The sequence below is a fragment of the Mya arenaria genome, chromosome 17, assembly GCF_026914265.1.
Source record: "Mya arenaria isolate MELC-2E11 chromosome 17, ASM2691426v1".
NCBI lineage: Eukaryota > Metazoa > Mollusca > Bivalvia > Myida > Myidae > Mya > Mya arenaria.
The window spans coordinates 11,447,234-11,469,276 of NC_069138.1; the positions used below are offsets into that span (position 1 = coordinate 11,447,234).

General features: G+C 34.2%; 1 protein-coding gene across 4 annotated transcripts in view; it reads left to right on the top strand.

Annotated features, from left to right (window-relative positions):
• Positions 1-22,043, top strand: part of LOC128224663 (carbonic anhydrase 2-like) — a 36,061-nt gene that overhangs the window by 9,139 nt on the left and 4,879 nt on the right. Inside the window, exons 1-3 of one of the 4 annotated variants that reach the window (XM_052934622.1) lie at positions 2,377-2,441; positions 19,546-19,593; positions 20,887-21,084. In XM_052934622.1, coding sequence (XP_052790582.1) covers positions 19,563-19,593; positions 20,887-21,084 — 229 coding nt within the window. In that variant the 5' untranslated portion in view covers positions 2,377-2,441; positions 19,546-19,562. Of the gene's footprint in view, positions 1-2,376; positions 2,442-7,939; positions 7,999-8,524; positions 8,569-19,545; positions 19,594-20,886; positions 21,085-22,043 lie in introns of those variants that run through there. The other 3 variants (XM_052934624.1, XM_052934623.1, XM_052934621.1) reach the window with 3 other exon arrangements.

The window sequence follows — 22,043 nt, forward strand, 5'->3', positions numbered from 1 at the left end:
TGTTTATTGTTACTTCTCAATAGGTAAAGCGAACATGTAGTCAGTAATGAAAACCGTTCAGTGGACCTATAATAGTACTAATTATTGTTGTATTCGTGAATGGAAACAAATGTACTGACCAATGGAATTAATGCGGCTTGAAGAGGCCCCATAATGGAAAAACAAGCTGCTACAAAGAACAATTATATGAATTTCATTGCAATGATTATATCCTTGTTAGGTTGCCAGCATTTGTTTACTTCATAAAAGCGGTCATTTGGCCAGGTTAATTTTTTAAATTATTAATTATTTATTATTATTTATCTTTCTAATTACTGAGCGAATACAACTCGGGTTTTGATTAACGTCTTCCAAGATATTTGAAAACGCAATGTTTTTTTTTAAATAAAATCAAAGTTAAATAATTTCTGTAATGTTTTTTTATTGGCAAGTTATATTATTTGTATAAACGTAGACGACGGAGAATGATCTAATAAAGCGATAACCACTTCAACATAAGCCAAACTATTATATGCTGTAAAGTATCGTAATCCTACAAACGGTATCTTACTCGACCTTTCAAGCTGGCATGTACCAGATAAGTCATGCATCTGTAATTCTATAAATCACTTTAAGATAAGGTGTTTCAGGGAAAACGTGTTTTATTCAAGCTTCACTGCATGAATACTGAAGTCTTATGAAACATGCCACTTCAGTCAGGGTTGATTTTGGGGGTGTTTTCGTGTTGATTTATTTTGACTTAGTTCATGAAAAATCTTATAAAAAACTGAACTTGGGGTGAGCTCATTCGGAAAGCAAAAAAGGATACAGGGGAGGTACTGGGGCAGGGCCTACTTGGCAAGCAAGAAATGATAGAAAGTAAACGGAAGCTGTCACGAGGTGTTACATAATCAAAACGTTAAAAATACAAGTTAACAGTTGCCAGGGGTTTGCATTGAGAGTGTCTCTCCTTTTGTTGCTGTCTATTATAGACAAATTCCAAACCGGATATTGCCATTCTTTGATTTGTTTCTGTTTCTGTAGGACTTTTCTTAGATTTTTATGATAAACAACGATGAATACGATGGAATGTTGCAATTGTTATTGCTCATTTACTCAGACACATTTACGGCACTTTTCTTGCCAATATTAACAACATCTTGTTACTTGTAGAGAATAGTACAAGCAACTTCTGCTAACCTGTATTTAATGCCCAGTTATATTGATAAAAGCAACTACAATAAGCCTGTCCAGAATATGTTACACAACTAAATGTAAAGACTTGGTCGAATAATTATCAATGTTAAAACAGACAATTTCTGCTAACCTGTATTCAATGTTCAGGCTCAATAGATAATAAAAATCTATAGCTAGCTTGTCCAGAATATGTTACACAACTAAGTGCTCGACCAAGGTCAAATAATGGTCAATGTTAGAATTGTCAATTTGCTGTAAAGGCTTTCATTTATTGAACAGGTCACAATCCGAAGCTATAGAATAAGATAAATAACACAAATCAGATTCAATGCATGTTGTTAAAGATACCATATTTTTCATTTTTTTTTAAAAAGCTTCATGAAAAAGATATTTAAGTGACTAGTTGCTAGCTTTAAATCGTCATTTCTCATTTATGGGTAGCAGTAAACTGCACTAGATAACACAATTTATGATGGTGCTGTTATAAAGCAGTAATTGTCAAAGCACTCGTTCTCTTAATACAAACATCACGCTTTCCTTTCGTTCATTTACTTCTTCGTTTGTATATTATCGCTTTCTCGTAAGAGCAAAAAACCCTCAGCGAATGAAAGAAAAGAGAGAATGTGAATATAATAAAGTTATATGCATGCCGTTTTTTTTATTCATAAATACCAGTTGTTCGTAGCTGCATTATACCGTTTTTGGGAAGGATGACTTTTGTTAGTGATAAAAAATCAACATCCAGCAGCGATAAAAAGGGTTCATAAAAAAATCGGGGACGTGCAATCATCATCATCATCGTCGTCGTCGTCGTCGTCATCATCATCATCATCATCATCATCATCATCATCATCATCATCACACTTTTAGTGGATTAGGCCATTAAAGCCACTGAAACAAATGGTAATGATGATAATCATTTTGAAGTTGTTTTCGTTGGGAATCGCAATCAAAACTGCAACTTTAATACGGCGTGACATAACTTAAATACATTTTCTATTTTCACAAAAAGATTCTTTTATAATACAATATTTATTCGAGTCTCATATTCTGTATTTGATTATGTATGTACAATAATTAGACATATTGGTATTTAGTTCTATCCATAGAATACGGGCTAAAATAACTCATTTGTTAAAGCATTGAACGTCCTTATCGCTAGCTCTATACATACAGCAGTGAATACCCTGGCCCAGCCATTTCAATTCTATTGTGGTATCGTGCACAGTGGTTCGATCTTTTGTTAGGAGAAATAAGGCTTTAGGGTGAGTTTTTATGTGACAAACGTTTTACTTAATTTAATATAAGTTACTTAACAGTGCATTTCCTTTGACTATTAACGTATGGAAGTATAAAGCATGTTTGTAAATTGCATTGCAAATCAGTGCAATTATCAGTTGTGTGAAATAGAGAAATGATATGTTACATTGTTTTATTTCAATGAAAAACTAATTCATAATGATTTGCATGTTAATTATAGAAAAATAAATTTACAACATACAACATAGATCTATTATGAGTGAGTATATGCTATTATTTTCAGATATATGATCATACTTATTTCCACTTGAGTCCAGTTTTAGTACATTGCCATCATGGAAATAACAACAATATATTTTGATGAAACAAAATGAACATGGTTTGATGCATTTTTTTTAGAATACTAGTATGGAATATGTTTGAACCACTAGTTATGTATAAAAGTGACCTATTTGAGAAGAAAACGCTACTGCAAAGTCTACTTCATGTATGTTATTTGAGTGTTACATTCCATGCTAAGTGGTAAGCAATTGTTTACTTGATGTAATACTAAATATATGTCCTGTTCACCTTGTTTTAAATCATGTAGTGAATACAACTTTACTCACAAGGAATTGATATCGGGTTTAGTCTATTTGCGCTCTCAAATCAATTTGTTTCTTTTGGTAAAGATAAAACCCACTTCTCAAATTTCTTCATTTAATTTTAAGTTGTTTAATTTCGCAAAATGAATTATAGTCAAAACAAGCTACAAGTGTATCGATGCAGACACGTACACAAACGCTAGGGCTACTACCTTTGCCCCTCCCTGAAAATAGTTTAAAATGTAGGCAATTTAGTTTGTCGGTACTACACCAAGAGAAATATAAATTTAAATTTCTATATGCTGCATTCTGAGATTATTTTACCATTTTCTCTCCGATATTGGTATAACCTTCGAAGATTTAAAGGGGTGGGGACTGGCACGGGGAGCTCCCCTATCCCCTTATTTCGCAAGTGATATACATACCCAACATGCACCGGAATATATGAATTAGTAAATGTTTGCATTATCACCATCAAACAGTCAATGAAAAAGTAGTTGATTGGAGTTTAAATTAGTTTATGAGTACTCAACCTCACACTTGCCTCTACATTGGGGTGACCGCCTTGGAACGGTCAATGAAAAAGGAGGTCAATTGAGTTTAAGCTAGTTTATGAGTACTCAACCTCACATGTGCCCCAACATTTGGTTGACCGCCTTGGAACGGTCAATGAAAAAGGAGTTCAATGGAGTTTAAGCTAGTTTATGAGTACCCAACCTCACATCTGTCCCAACATCGGGGATAACGCCTTTGAACGGTCAATGAAAAAGGAGTTCAATGGAGTTTGAACTAGTTTATGAGTACTCAACCTCACACTTGCCCCAACATTGGGGTTACCGTCATCGAACCGTTAATAAATAAAGGAGTTCACTTGGGTTAGATCTAGTTTATGAGTACTCGACCTCACATGTGCCCCAATACTTAATAATAAATGCAAGCTTAAAAGGGTAAGCCTAACTAACCTGAAGTAAAACAGAACAAATGAATTAATAAAGTTATTTTAAGTACTCAACGACAGGATACATAAATCTTGCAAAATAATGAATCAAGTCAGATAAACACAACGCGGCATTTTGCGGCGTGTTCTGTCACTACTTGCAGTTTATGTATATCTTGCACCATCAATTTCCCCAGCCTTGGACATCTAGCGAGATGGTTTAAAATATTGATACTTGTAGGGGCATTTCAAAAGTAATACAATGGGCTGATTGGGTGAAAATATGGCACTTCCTCACTCGCCTGTCCCTTCAAAATAGCTATGAAAAAAGTCACCGTTCATATAAATTATTGCTTAGTAAAAGCATTTAATAATATGAACTTTATGGTTACATTAATACATTTGTGTATGTACAATGTATACTGAATACAATTAGTTTGTTGCACCACTCAGTACAGAAAATATTGCAGCAATTGGTCGAATCACAAACAACGGAATATTACTTTGCTGACAGTTGTGATTTTAGTCTAGGGTATTAAAACCAGATGCCACACGCTTTCTTGAAGCAAGATCTATTTCTTAATCTCAATCGTTATTTGCTTATACATATTCTCAAGGCTTAATTATCAATTGTTTGTATTTTGCGAAACGCAGCTGCAGGATCTTGTTTTAACAAGGAAAACACTTTTATTAGCAATTACATTTATATGTAAACAGTAAGAATTACATACCAGTATCTCTTATAGTGCAATTGCTACTACAGAAACAAATTCAGCAGCGAAACTCCTACTGCGATATTGTTTATTGTTATACCCAACGTGCATAGGCTGTGGTAAAGGTACATTTAGTCACATATAGGTATTCCGTAAGGTATAATATAAAAATTCTTACGGCACATTGCTCAATGGCCAAACCCAAGCAATCAAGAAAAAACCTGAAAACTTACAGATTAGTTACATATTATTGACTCGTAATCGACAACCAAGTTTGCGCAAAGTCGCTCATTTATTCGGAATCCCTAGTTAAGCTTTCAGACCTCTATAGACTATATCGACCTTTTCTCATTGTGCCAAACTGACCATAACTGTCCGCTATCGGTTGATTTTTTTCTTGTATTGAGACTCGAGCCACATTTTCAAAATTCCCATTGTTTGTTTTGCGCAATTAAAAGATCGGTCCGTTATTTGTATAATTGTCAATACTATTTCCGCTGAATCTTGTATTTTTAAACTAAATAACAAGTATTGAGACACAAGACTAGACTGAGTAAAGAAACCGGTCGAATTATAATTAAGAAAACATATCAAGGCTAGCATATGCTCTTCTGACCGGTAGAATGACTTGATGATTTTTAAATGCACAGTGGATGTGGTTATAGTAGGAACATACACCAGACAGTGCTTAACGTAGAGCTTTTCTGCAGCAACTCATTCTAGTAAGAGCTAATTTACTATACAATCTGATATCATGTAGAGAGGGTTACTTATGTTCACCCGTAAAGCGTGTGACAACGCCAATTCAATTTACTGTGTTCAAAAAGTGTCTCATTAATTTTGTCGTTTAAATTAAAATCCCGAAGTCATTTAACGCATTCATTTAAAAAATAAAATCCAATGTTAATACCACATTTGTTTTAACAAACAAAAGTAGTAGATGCTGTAATGTACCGTATTACTACTAACTGTATATCACCCTTTAAAGCTGGCATGTACCAGATAAGACATGCGTTTGTAATCCTTTAAATGATTTGAGATAGAAATACGATAAGGTGTTGGAGGGTGATCGAGTTTTGTTTTTTCAAGATTAACTGCATGAATGGTAAACTCTGTTTCAACATGCCACTTCAGTCAGGGTTCGTTTGGGGCTGTGTTGGTGTAGAATTATTCTAAAACCAAAAACAGATACAATTCATTTCCGAAAGCATTAAGTGTAGAAATCGACCAAGATAAAATAATATTAGGGACCTATTCATAACTGAACAGTCTAAAAAGTCTAAAAACGAAACTGAGACTGAGCCCAATCGGCAAGCAAGAAAGGATTGAAAGTAGACTTATAGTCACGACGTTTTACATTATCAAAACGTAAAAAGACAAAAGTAGGAATTGACATTGACAGTGTCGCTTTTTCCGTTGCGGTTAAACATAGACACAAATGAAGATGGATATTTATATTCTTTGAATTTTTATGTTTCCAAAGGACATTTAGAATCTTATGATAAACAACGATGAATACAACGGAATGATGAAGTTGAGATCACTCATTTACTGGGACACATTTACGGCACTTTTCTTTCCAATATAAACAACATCTTGTTTCTGGTAGAGATAAGTACAAGCAACTCTGCTTACCTGTTTTCCATGCCAAGTTCAATAGATAATAAATACTGTAACTAGCCATTCAAGATTATGTTACACAAATAAGTGTTTAGACATATTCAAATAATTATCAATGTTAAAACAAACAATTTCTGCTAACCTGTATTCAATGCCAAGGCTCAATTGATAATAGAACATATAACTAGCTTGTCCAGAATATGTAACACAACTAAGTGCTCAACCTAGGTCAAACAATGGTCATATTAGAATTGTCAATTTGCTGCAAAGGCTTTCAGTTATTGAACAGGTCGCAATCCGAAGCTATTAGAGTAAGAGAAATAACACAAACCAGATTCAATACCTGTAGTAATAAATAACCATATTCTTCATTTTGTATACGAGCTTTATGAAACAAATATTCAAGTGACTAGTTGTTAGCTTTAAGTCTTCAATTTTCATTCATGGGTAGCAATAAACTGTACTTGATAATAAAATTTATGAAGGTGCTGTTATAAATCATAAATCGTGCAATCACTCGTTCTCTTAATACAATCATCAAGCTTCCCTTTCGTTTAATTACAATATCCTTTATAAACAATCGCTTTCTCGTAAGAGTTAAAAAAACCCTCAGCGAATGAAGAAAAAGAGAGAATGAGAAACTAATGTACATAAATGCAGGCTGCTTTTTAATTAGAAGAACCAGCAGTTCGTAGCTGTTTTAGTCCGTATTTTGTAAAGATGACTTTTGGTAGTGATTTAAATAAAAAAGGACGAAAAATCGATAGAGAAATAAATTGAGAAAAATCTGATTCGCTCAATCATCATCATCATCATCATCATCATCATTTATGCAAAAAGCTACAGAAACAAGCTCAGTAGCAAAAAGTTTAAACGGAAACCCGGTTGAGTGGCACTGGGCAATCATATCACACACACATTTTTACTGCCCTATGATACAAATATGGTCAATTACCCGTGAACATAAAGTAAATATAAAGTTTCCATTTACAAGTGAAAACAATTGGCCATGATGTCATTATGTTAGTTATATATTTGTTCACTGGTGCGAACTGGAATGCCACATTAAACATTTTAATTTAAACATATGCGATGCTATTTCATTTATTCAACTCTGTATAATTTAGCAATCAACTCGGCTAGACAAATCCACTTTGACTTTTAGAATGCAAAACATGTTTTAGATAATAGACTGAAAATTTCGACAAGCGTAGTCCGTGCATGAGCTAATGTGAGTATCTACTTCATGAGAACTTGGACAAAATGTCAATTTTAAACTGAGAAACTTTAAGTTTGTAAAACTTCATTGTCCATACACAATTGAAGTTGTTTACTACCATTATAATATGTTAGAATAAGAATATGTTTCGCCGCTAATTTTAGTAAATCTAATATTTCATACTTTACAGTGAATTTAATATTATAATGTGAAAAACATTTTATTTGCCTGCACTTTTTTAAATTTATCCTTGTCATGAAAACGTGAATGCATTCCTTCCACTCCTACGGAAGTAAGACAATACCGACGCTGCTTTGAGTTCATTTACTCATCAATCTGGCATATCTACCCGTTAATTATCACCACGTTTGCAGGCTTATCTGCGACAGCGGTCATGGTCAAGGTCAAAGATTACAATACATATATTGTACAAATGTTGAATCAGCTTGAAGGTTAAACAAAAGGATATAATTCAATTTTATACGTGAAGTAAGTATATTTTATAGTAAAAAGATCAAATTATAAGACTTTAGTGATAAAAGGTTTTGTGATTAATGTTTAAGTTCAATGGAAAAAAACTAACTTGTATCATCATCATCATCGTCATCGTCGTCGTCGTCGTCATCATCATCATCATCATCATCATCATCATCATCATCATCATCATTATTTTTTTGTGAATAGGGCAATTAAAGCATCTGGGACAAATGTTTAATGATCATGATCATATTTGAAGTTGTATTCGTTGGAATTCGCAACCAAAACTAAAACTAAAATAGGGCGTGATATAGCTTAAATTATTATGTGTCTCATATTCTGTATTTGATAATGTTTGTACAATTATTAGACATATTGGTATTCAATTCTATCCATAGAATATAGGTATTTAATAAACCATAGAATACGGGCTAAAATAACTCAATTATTGTTAAAGCCTTGAACGTCCTTATCGCTAGCTCTATACATACAGTAGTCAATACCTTAGCCCAGCCATTTCAAGTCTTTTGTGGTAGCGTGCAAAGTGGTTAGATCTTTTGTTAGGACAAAGAAGTCTTAAGGGTGAGTTTTTTTGGTATTTTAATTAATTTAATTTAAGTAACTTAACAGTGCATTCGCTTTGAATTAAAACGTGTGGAAATATTAAGCAAGTTGGTAAACTGCATTGCAAACCAGTGCAATTATCAGTTGGGTGAAGTAGAGAAATTATATGTTGCATGTTTTTCTTTTAAATAAAAATAATTTATAATGATTTGCAAGTTAATTATTTTTTACAACATATTACAGTGATCGCTTATGAGTGAACATACGCTATTATTGTCAAATGTATAATCATCATGATATCCACTCGAGTCCAGTGATATTATGTTGCCATCATGGAAATAACAACAATATAATTTGCTGAAACAAAATTAGCAGAGTTTGGCATTTACCCAGTGCCATTAAACTGGGTTTATGTTTCAACTTTTTGCTACTTAGCTTGTTTCTTTAGTTTTTCGCATCAATATTGATACATTTATTTTAGTATACTAGTATGGAATATATTTGAACCATTAATAATGTATCAATGTGTTCTATTTTAGAACAAAACGCTACAACAAAGTCTACATAAAGTATATTATTGGAGTGTTACATTCCATATTTTGAAGCAAGCAATTGTTTACTGCATGTGATGCTAAATATATGTCCTGTTTACTTTGTTGAAAATATCGAGTGAATACAACTTTACTCACAATAACTGATATCAGGTTTCGTTTATTAGCGCTCTCCAAACAATTTGTAACATTTGTAAAAGATAAAAACCACTTCTCAAATTTCTTAATTTAATTTTAAGTTGTTTAAGCTTGCTGAATGAAAATTTAAGTCAAAACAAGCTACGAGTTTATCGATGCAGAGACGTACACACACGTTTGGGCTACAATCTCTGAACATTTGACCCCCCCACCCCCTGAAAACCGCAATTAAAACGTAGACAGGTTTTTTGTCGGTACTACAGCAAGAAAAAATATAATTTTCAAGTCCTATATGGTGCATTCTGAGAGGATTTTACCATTTTCTCAGCGATATTGGTGTAAACTTGGACGATTTAAAGAGGTACGGACTGGCATCGAGTGCGCCCCCCCCCCCCTCAAATTCGCAGGTAATATACATACCAAACATGCACTGGAATATATTGATTAGCAAATGTTTAAACTAGTTTATGAGTAGTCAACCTCACATGTGCCCCGATACTTAATAATAAATGCAAGTTTAAAAGTATAAGCCTAATAAACCTGAAGTAAAACAGAAAAAATAAAGTTACTTTAAGTACTCAACGACAGGATACGCAAATTTTTCAAAATAATGAATCAAGTCAGATAAACATAGCGCGGCATTTTGCGGCGTGTTCTGTCACTATTTGCAGTTTATGTTTATCTTTCACCATCAATTTTCCCAGCCTTGGGCATCTTGCCAGATAGAATTTGTTGTTCAAAATGTAGATGCTTGTGGGGCATTTTAAACTATCGTTTTTTATGATTGTACATCAAAAGTTATACATTTGCCTTATTGTGTAAAAATATGGCACTTCTTCGGTCGTCTGTCCCTTCAAAATATATATGAAAAAAGTCACCGTTCATATATATTTTGCTTAGTTAAGAATAGTTAAAGTTATGAACATTTAAATACTTAAAAGCATATCCGTGTTGATAAAAGAAGGGCTTCATAGCTACGTTATATACGTGTCTGTATAATGCTTACATTAAGCAATTCTTTTGAACAATAGGTTACACCACACAGTACAGAAAAATATTGCAGCAATTGATCGAATCACAAACAACGGAATATTACTTTGCTGACAGTTGAGTTTTTTGTCCAGGGTATTAAAACCAGATGCCACACGCTGTCATCGAGCAATTGGTCTATTTCTTATTCTCGATTATTTTCTGTTTATACATATTCTCAAGGCTCATTTCCTAATTGTTTGGATTCTGAGAAACGCAGCTGCAGGACCTTGTTTACACAAGGAAAAACGCGTGTATAAACAATTACATTAATTTGTCAACAATAGGATTACGTACCAGTATGTTTAATAGTACATTTTCTACTATAGAAACAAATTCACCGCGAAACTCCAACTGCGATATTGTTTATCATTATACCTCGCGTGATTTTTTATGTAAAATTCTCATAAAAACTACATAAGCTTATCCGTACTGTTACCCTTTGACATAACGCTTATCACCAGGTGATATGATTATGTTACCCTCGCATGGGTCTGTGAATTGTATTACATTCAAGCTATTTCCACTGAACAGGTTCTAAAATATTAATCTTATGACTTTAACCAAAACACTAGAATCACTGGGACACATTACATGATTGCGTAAAAATACCGAGCATATGTTTGTCAAATTCTTAGTTAGAAAGGCATTATCAGGGCTAGAAAGCTTTCCTGTCCAGTGTTATGACTTGAGGAGTTTCGGGTGCAGAGTGGACGTGGTTAAAGCAGGGGAATACACCAGACAGTGCCAAATGTAGAGATTTTCTGCAGCAACTCGGTCTAGAAAGATCATTTACTTTACAGTGGGATACCATGTAGAGAGGGTTACTAATATCGACCCGTGAAATTTGTGACAACGCCAATTCAATTCACTGTCTTTAAATAGGGTCGCATTGATTTTGTCGTTTAGATCAAAATCTCGCAGTCATTTAGCGCATTTATTTAAACGATATGATCCCACATTAATAACCCATTTGTTTTAACAAACTGTAGTTTTGTACTTTGTTGACACAAGTCTACTCATTGTTTAGGATAAGATCAGGCATAAACAAACTTATCCAAAATCCCTAATATTAAAGGCAACTTGAATGTATGCTCCATGTGTATTGTTCAGGATTTCTAAAGACTAGTCTACAAATGGAGCTGAAATTGGTAGTCAAATTGTAATGTTGGCAATGAACTTGGTAAGATCTATACAACGCTGATTATATTACCAAAATCAAGTATATAAATTAGGCGACTGTTTCAATGTCTTTTAAATAGAACAATCAGTTGATAATTAGTTGTATTTAACCTCTGCAACACGGGTTACGAAGACATAATGCGTTTAAGAGCAAAAACAAAACAATGTTGTTCCTCCAATTCTACTTCAGGTTTGGACAAAAAGCCTGATTCTATCGTTTTAAAGGCATAGAATATCACAGTCCTCTTAAAGTGGACATGAAAAGACCCCATGGAAATTAAAACGGTCCATATGCATTCCTATTATGTCTCCTGATCAGGGTATTACATCCAAGACTGGTGGAAAAATCATTTTTGTCAAGTTTTCTTCTATAAACAATAGGAATGATATAAATACCCTTAAAGATGAATATTTGATGCATTTTGCTACCATCGAACAATAACATAAACGTTTTTATGTGAATTCAGAATATTTTGTTTGACGAATTATATTCAGAGATAACTAATAGATTAGTTCTATGCCCATACACTTCAATTAATAACTTTTTTTCGATTTCGGTTGTTATGAGCTTTTGAAATGCAATTGGAAACAGGTTGATGCTGAAAGCTGAAATGGAATTAAACAAAGAAAAAAACGCCAATCTTTCAAACAATACACACGGGTCATAGTCAAACTGACCTTTGTTATAAATGAACTAGATTTTTCTTGAAATTAACATGTCGTTTAACATGTCATTAAATCGATGCTCGCAAGGGGCCTTGACAGTTGTCTACTTATCAATGCTCGCATTTTTTGTCGTTATTCAAAAAAGTTCATCTTTAAACTTTAAGAAAAAAACGATGTACGATTATTTATTTTGTAATTAACTAACCCTCCTCCCATGTGAATCTCTAGAAAACGTTATATAAAGGGCGTCTCGCTGAAGCGAGGCGCCAATTAAAGGCAGAAAGAACTCGTCCGTCGCTGACCCTCTTCCACATATTTGTCTGTTCACATAATGTGATAAGCTTCCACCGTTGTTTAAAGTTCGGAGTATTTCAGCCCTCGTGTTCGTGTGTTAAATATAATTTGGAAATGATAAACATTTTTAATTGGAAATGCATTTTTTTGTTCATCTGCACGTGTTTGTTTAGAGATGTCTAGTATAAGTTGACATTGTATACATACCATTTCATTAACATATGTTTACACTTCCTGTTAGATGGCTTCTCTTTTTTGCATCTTGGCATTATTTAGAAAATTGTGCTGCTAACAAGGTTGTCGATAGCAGTGAGTTTTTCCGATGATAACAATTGCAAACGTTGATGAGCATGTCGATTGTGGTTAGATAATACTATGAACCGATTTTTTGAATGCATCCTACGATTTATGTTCAGTTTATTGATGCTTTTCCAAATTATATTAATATATCTAAGTTTAAGAGTAAAACTACTTCTTTTCAATTTCGTCTGTGAAGTATTTGATGTAGTAAGACGTAAAGAGGCCAAACGAATGGCTAGTAGAAGGCCGTATAACAAGGATTTCTATCGGTAGTAAACAAACAATTTATGATTATCAGAAATGCTTGTGTATGCATCCCTTGACCTAAATGCTATAGTTTGAATCCGGTAAAATAGACAGAGAACCCGCGCCCGTTTTTCCATCGTTTCAATAATTTGTCTCCGCTTTCATAGCGTCTTTTACTCATCTAAAATACAATCGACCAATGCAATTGCTAATGCTTATAGCCATGACTGGCTTAGGAAGCTCTATAAGACCTTTCGACTAATTAATTACTCTCCATTGGTTCTATGGAATCGGATCTTCCAAGCTTATTTCTCAGATAATTATCAACTACAGAAGCTATTTATTTTATATCTGGAACTGACCGTGCAGTTCTATTACCAGAACTAAAGATTTCTTCGATCGATCCAATTCCTTGTTTCACACATTCATCTGCACACACAGTGAGAAGGTTTGTCTAGTGTGTGTTAACGGTAACTGAGATTTCTAGTATATTTTTGTGCGCTTTAGTTGGAATTGAAAAGGCAAGTTTCTCTATATATCTTTATTATATACGAAAAAAAAATAATTCCCATATAGTTACATTGTTGAAAAGTGACCGATATCAGATTTGTGAATGTTTGATATTGGGTATGTATCTACTTTGTGCGATATTTTTCCAAGTATTCTTGATATGTTTTAAACACCTGTTGGTTGTAAGCTTATACACATCCAGTTTAATATAGGTATTTTGTCTTTTGTTTATATTGAGGTATCGTGTTTGTTGGAATTACACATGCTGTCAATCGAAACACTGCTGCCAATTGACATCGAAAATGGACAAGGTGTTCCAATCGACATGTTGTATGCAATATGATTGCCGTTTGCAATCTGTATTCAGGGGCGTACCTTGACGAAAATATATGTGTAGGCCACGTTTTAGGGGGTGCGGGGGCACGCTCCCCACCCCCGGAAATTTGCTTAGCTAAGTGATAGTAGGTGCGTTTTGGCGTTTATTTCGTTGTTGTAAAAACATTAAAGAGAGCAACAATATCATAATGTTTTACCTTAAATTAATTTTTAACGTATTTTAGCCAAAGAAGACAGACCATAGAAGTAAAACATTGAACATTTTATTAATTAAATTTCGCTCAATATTTATGCATTTTGTTGCCAAATCTAAGCTAATCATATGTTTATTTGCACAAACAATGCCATATATATATATATGTCACTTTCTACAGCACAGTTGACTTTCCGGGATCATTAAAAACTCTAGCTTCCTGCATTGTCGCGACGCAAACACATTGATGACGCGGTAAACATCTATGATCATGCTCTTGTGGCTGTGGATAAGGGCCAAGGATGACAACCTGTCGCTTTTCATTGTCGTTCGCAAGAAGTTTTTTATTCGTTTCATTCATCTAAACGACCTTTCACAAGAGGCTTATGTTGGTGGCATAGTAAGAAGAACCTCTAATATTGTAAATATGCTAGGATACAGGTCCTTGTTGGTGTGCTTCGTGGTCTCTTGTAGTCTAGATAAACTTGCGGCTGCGATGCTCCATCTAATGTCAAATGTTTCGTGGCGATCAGGGGCCTTAGCAGCATAAATTGATGGCAGCATGTCGTCCTACAGAATTTCCAGTTTTGAAGGCAATAAATGTTGTGCACTGTTTCTGTCTTTGAAGACATTGTACAAGGTTATTCAAAAGTAGTCAGATGGTGTTTGCACCTCGGGATTTGCTCTGTTTTGCTGTCGACCAACTCTTCTTGGCATTGATGGTTGAATGTCGAAGCCTGAGCTTATATCCGTTGCTTTCATGTACAGTCCATTCTGCACATCAGGATCAGCCCTCCAGTCATTGCACAATTTGACAATTACGTTTGTTTCTTCAACAGCGTGTAGTAGATCATTGCCTTCCTTCTGAAGAAGATTTGTCAGGTTCACGGTAGTACCCAATGTGTTGCGCCACTACAAGTGAGACAATGAATTCAAAGCGCAGTACAGCGGGCAAATACTGGCCGGCCTTCTCGTCTCCGTCTTCATTAATAGTTTCAAGTGCGTGGACCACAACGGGGGACGCATTTTGGAACGTTTCGAGTGCGTCCGCACGACTGAACCATCGTGTCTCACATTACGAGCGAAGCTTAGTGCGCCGGTTCATTTCCTCTTTCGTTGCGACTTCAGTAGAAAGCTTGTCCTGAAACGCTGCTAGACGACTTTCTGAATAATTGAACAAGAATCCAATGTCCTGAACTGTGTCCATCATAGTTCGGACACTCGGGTGGAAACTGGTACTGGAGGCATAATTGCCAAGTTCCGTCTAGCTGTTGTTGTTTGGTATCTTTATCTATTGAAGTCAAAGTGAGACTATCGAAATCAGGATACGTAGGACTATGTTTGGCAATATTGGCGCCAGACAGTTTACAATTTCAAATAATTAAGCGCCCGCAAACCAAGCCGATTGGAAATGTTTAATGTACCAGCACGGCGTCAAAGCGTGAACGCGCAGACCACTGGTATGCAACTTCCGATAAATTATAAACGAAACATTAATGCCGCGTGAAAATGTATTTTAGAGCAAAGGAAAACGATATATTTGAAATACAGATTTTCTATATATTAAAGCTCATTTGTCGGAATTTGATATTTTAGCCCCTCACCCTCCTATGCCTTCAGTTTTTATTGCAGATTTGGCATATGTTTTTTTTTGGTTTTTCTACACGGCCTATAGGAAGCTACGCCCCTGGATACTATTGTAATTTGCTATCAGTATTGCAATTAAGCATACTCTCAATTGCGGCGATAACAATTACTTTACGATGCTATGGAAGCTCTTTACAGAGACAGCTCATTACAGTTCGTTATAGAGACAGCTATCGACTGCTTGTTTCAATTTGGACATAGATTCAAATTACGCGAATCGTTAAACTAAACAAAACATTTTTCTGTATGATTCAGCCATTTGAAGGTAAAAGGACCAATACGTAAATGTCATAGAAATATACCAAAAAAGCGAAAGTATTCAAAACATATATGTTGGAAAGAAAAAGATCCGTTGATAGACTAAATCTTAGTTTCACTTGAAGACGCCGGAATTTTCAAAGGTTGGCAATTGATATCAGTTTCGATGATATAAATATGATATATTTAATGAACATTGTTTGTTCCAATTTTAAAGATATACATGAAACTTAATGTTCTTTGGATTGATATTAAACCAACTGTAAGTGCTGCAAATGTTGCCATTATAAAGATATAAAAGTTGTCTTTGACAGCATGTTTACTTTGGTGAATGCTTTATTAACAAGGAACAAACGGAAGAGGTATTTCCATCACAAGAACAGTCGTAAAACCGATTGTTTCATGATAAGTTATTATTTCTTAATATTGCACGTCAACTAATACATGTACATGTATCGGTAATAAAACGCTAATGATTCGATTGCTATAAGATTTGTACATAATGTCTCTAATTTATTATGCTCCCCGAAGTGATAATATACACCCGCCAATTCGCCCGTCCGTCTAGCTCTCTGTCCAATCGGGCGTCATTTCGACCGTCATACCCTTGTCCGCAGAATAATTTAAAAACTATTAATGATATTGAAATAAAACTAAGTGTATAGATTGCCAATTGGAGGAAGTGCAGCGCACATTCATTGAAGTTATCTCCCCATAAAAAAAATATTTTTCATAATTGCCTGCTTTTCCTGGCCATATTTTGGAATGAAATGAAACTTCAAATAAAAATAGATTACAATGTGAGACAGAGGAAAACATAAGCATAAGAACCATAATCCTGCCCTGTGTATGCTTTTACTTATCTCCCCTTAACCTGATGGAAAATACTAAATGGATTGAAATGAAACTTGAAATGTAGGTAAATGGCAATAAGAAGAAGTGCATACCCAGAAATATAATCTTGTGCTGCATGTTGTTTCCCCCTGAAACTCCCCTTATCTGATAGATTTAGAAATATCTTGGATATTTGTGAATTACAACTGCTGCTTTTTATTTTGTTACTTTAAATTTACTTTAAAAGTTAATTCTTAAACCTGAGCATATCTTTTTACGTTATGATTCCTACCAACTTGTGTATAAAAATAATACAACCATTTACCTTCTACCAGCACATTGTATGACATTTTCTGAATTTTCATAGAAAATGGGCATATGAGAAGCATTATTCGCTTTAAGCGATAGTTATGTTTTTGAATAGTTGTATATATTGTATATGGTAGTTTCAAATGTGTACATTTCAACCACTTGAGGGTGGGAATGTAGATACGAGTACAATACCCAAGTGTAAATATATAATGTACATAGAGTTTCAATTTCCTTTGATACAAATATGGTCAATTACCCGTTAACATAAAGTATCAATTTACATATGAAAACAATTTGTCGTGATGTTAGTTTTATTCTCGGTTCACTGTTGCGAATGGGAATGCCACATTGTTTATTTGAACAGGTGCTATGACTCTTTTATTAAATGCTGTATAATTTAGAAATAAATGTTTCAGATGGTTAATTGAAAATATCGACTGTCCTATTCTCTGCATAAGCATTTTTGATTGTCAACTTCACGAGTACTTAAGCAAGTTGTAAATTATTAATGAAAGCGCTGAAGGCCTTTAAAGGCTGTAGGCGTGACAAAATTTCACAATTCTGGCTCAAAGGCAATACAAACAGAATCCAAAGAAAATGAGTGGCACCAGACTGTTACCGATAAACAAAATATAGTCAATGGAAATTGATCAATTTTAAGATAATTTGCTAGATTTATAACATTAAATGATAAACCTTTATGTACTAGGATATATTACCATTGCTTTAATATGGCAAGTGTATTGCTAGTGTAAATAACTTGAAATGAAACCCTATATCGGCTGAGGACGTTTTGAGGTTTTGTAGTTATAAAAGTATGGCAGGCTCTTTAAGTCAACACATTTTCCTTTTCTGCATAATTATCTGTGATTAACTAATCCCCTCACTTCTTCGCAAAGAACTATTTTCACATTTTTCGGCTTGCTTTCAAGTTAATATTAACGTTGCAATTTTATGAACGTATTTAAATTAAGTGGTCTTTTAATTCGCACTATTTTGAACCTCATAACACCATACGCCGCATTTTTTAACCCCCGCGCATTAATTCTATTAACACATCCAGAAAAAAGTTAATCTGACGACACGTTATCTCGATTTCCTGTACTACATTGCCCATTAAAACATTTACCTTCCATTGTGATTTCTTTGAATAAGAAATGTTTCTCCGCTAAGGTCTCTGTTAATTTAAATGTTCATACATTGCAGTCAATGTAATGATATGAAGTGAAACACATGTTGTTTTTTCACATTGTTATATGTATCATGTTCATAAAAATATGATTCCAGTGCTTCAATTAAAAGAAAGACACAACTTAAGGAAATACCAATGATATATTTCACTACCCAAGGATATATCAATGATATAAGACACTACCCAAGGAAATATCAATGATATAAGACACTACCCAAGGATATATCAATGATATAAAACACTACCTAAGGAAATAGCAATGATATAAGACACTACCCAAGGTAATATCAATGAAATAAGACACCACACAAGGAAATATCAATGAAATAAGACCGTACTTAAGGATATATCAATGATAGAAAACACTATCTAAGGAAATATCAATGATATTAGACACTACCCAAGGAAATATCAATGAAATAAGACACTACTTAAGGAAATATCAATGATATAAGACACTCCTTAAGGAAATACCAATGATATTATGCACTCTAAATGATATGAGAATCTACTTAAAGACATATCAATGAAGCCTTTTGTAAATCAAATACCCGTTCAGTGGAAACTGGAATAACGGTGTATATCGCACATGTGATTGAGGCAGCGAGAAGACTGGTGTTTATTGCTCATGTGTTTTGAGGAAAAAAGAAGTATGGTGTATATCCCTTATGCGTTACGAGCATAATATGTACCGTACATGTGTTTTTATCACAAGGCACACGGTAAACTAATCATACATCAGCTTTAAGTAATAAACAAATGATACAAAAACTCACTTCATTCGTCATTTTGAACAACCTGAGTTTATCTGCCTTTTTACCCGTCAATCTGGCATGTCTATCCGTTAATTATCACCGGCCTTGCCGGCTTATCAGCGATCGCGGTCATGGCTGAGGTTAAAGATTGCAATGTTTATATAATACTGTACATATAAATGTGTATGTGCTTGAATGTGAAATCTAAGGATATATCAATTCTTTACTGGAAGTATAAGTATCTTCATAAGTAAAAGTTTCAAGTTTTAAGACACCAGTTAAAGGTTATGAGATCAAGTGGTAGTTAAATGGAAAACAATAACAAGAATATGAGCTATAACATCATCATCGTCATTATCATCATCATCATCATCATCGTCTTCGTCTTCGTCATCATTAACATTATCAGGATCAGCATAAGCATAAGAATCAGCATCAACATCATGGTCATTTGTCATTATACTCATTATAGGCATCAAGTTCAATTTAATATTTAAGTTTTAGTGTCCTTAACTGTATTTATTGCAAATTATGATGATGATTTTTTTTCAGGATTAAAGAAAACAGATATGGCGCATTGGGGATATATGACGAAAAATGGTAAACGTTTTATTTTTTTTATTTTATTTTTAAATCCTGCATACTTTTTGTATAAATTTTGTTTGTGCAAAAATTAGACTTCTTGATTCGTAAAACCCGATTTTGATATTTTTATTTCATAATTGTTTTCACACAGTATGTTTAAATGTCCTGCGTAAGATTTGAATCACTGGTTTTGTATAAAGTGCCTGTTTTCCCATGACATTGTCCCGACCCGGTCAATCTACGTTGTTAAAACTAACCGTCAGAAAAATCGCTTAACTGGCTATCACGAAGGCCATGTGTTCAATTAAACTATTTGGCTGTATGCAAATAATTTGGGCCAGGCCTGTGAAGAAATCCAGTTTCATCTGGATTTAAATATGGTTTTGGTTATTTCGTTTGTTTATTAATGCTGATGACGAACTTATTTTTCATGATTTTTGAACTATATTTGGCTCTTTGACCACGTACAATCGACGTGCCATCGGCAGCACTATGATAATTATACCCATAGACACCTTAAGGAAAAAGCTGAACTACATTCGGCTTTTTGACCATGTACAATCGAAGTGTCATAGGCAGCACTCCAATAATAATACCTATAAGAGAAATGAAATGCGAATAATAATTATCGCCACCTTTAAAGAATCTAAATAAAATGGTTCTGAAATTATAAGACAGATATGCTGACTAGTTTAACCTTTTAAACCCCGGACGAAATGTCACGGTGTGCGGTTAAAGGGTATCTTTTATTTAATACCATTGTCCAATATGACGCACACAGGACAATAATGAAACATGTATTATCTTAATGAGCACACAGGGTTTATCATTTATCTTTGCCAAACAAAAATAAATGTGTTCAAATCTTGTCCAGAAACCAGGAGTTTTGGTAGTTTTTTTCTTTTTTGCTATAAGACTTTATGTAAAAATAAAATTCTAATCTAAGGGGAAAGGCGTTCAAGTTGTCTTCAGAAAAAAAAAATGAAATGTATTTTAAAATATGTTAACCAAAGCAGCATTAGATAAAAAAATGTTGTTACTCCAAAAAGGATATTCTGCTGTTATAGACAGTATGACTAGACTACCGGATCTTCATTGTTTTTGAGAGGGCGTATTCTGGTCATGATTTAAATACATGTATGCTATTCTACGCATGCGTATTCATGTATTAAGCAATGATTTTTTATGCAAACTAGACGCATTACTAACAGAGCAACCAGCTAAATAACAATACAAGCTTCAAAACATAACTAGTACTGTTAAAATAGCACAGACGTCTTAAGTTTCATCTTTCTCATCTACTTCCAGGCCCATCGACTTGGGGCAAGGATTTCCCGATCGCCAACGGCGAACGTCAGTCTCCAATCGATATCGTGACGTCAGCGGCGGAGTATGACTCCGACGTCCAGGGATCCAACCCCCTGTCGACCAACTACACTCCAGAGAGTGAAGTCAAGCTTGTCAACAACGGACACAGCATTATGTGCCAAATCACGAAAAAGGGAGGTATGTGTTTTTACGGAGGAGGGATGGAGTGTTTATTCCGGGGAGTATTTGCAAAATGTTACACTTAGAATGGAGAATAGAGTGTTTAGTATTAATGCTTTTTATGAAGTTGATAATAGTCAGGTTATTTATTAAAAAAAAACTGAAAATCACAAACACACAACAAACACGTACGTACGCACGCACGCACACACGCACACCCACACATACGTATACACATACATACACGCACGCACGCACGCACGCACACATTCACCCACGCACGCACGCACACATACACACATTGACCTAATCGGGCAACAACCTTTATTGAAGTTACCCATCAACATCCTAAATCGATCAGGTGAGCGATTTGTGCAGTTGACGCTTACAAATGCTCATCCACAGAAAAGGGCAGTCGATTTTTCAAATTTATTATCTAAAAAAATATTTATTGCTAAATTACACAGCATTTAACAAATAAAAAAGAATAGTATTTGTTCCAATCAACAAGTCTCATTCCAGTAAGTTTAAACTAACAAAACGACAAATTGTTTTCAAATTTAAATTTATACTTTATGTTAACGGGTAATTGACCATTTCTATCATAGGGAATTAAAAGTGTATCTTAATTGTATGTAAATCTATATTTTGGGGGTATTATATACATCTTAATTCTCACCCTCGAGTGGTTAAAATGTACACATTTGAAACAACCATAAACAATGTAACCAACTATACAAACAAGAATATCGCTAGAAGCTTGTTCACCATTCCTGCTTTCAAAATTGCCATATACATAATGTCGTATGGTTTTTTATTATATGTTAAATAGAATGCAAACTTTTATTAAAATTTCAACTGTATTAATGTTATTAACATTGTACTTGAAGATAACGAGAGAGAGAGAGAGAGAGAGAGAGAGAGAGAGAGAGAGAGAGAGAGAGAGAGCAACTGATAATCATAGGATTGTCGAAGTG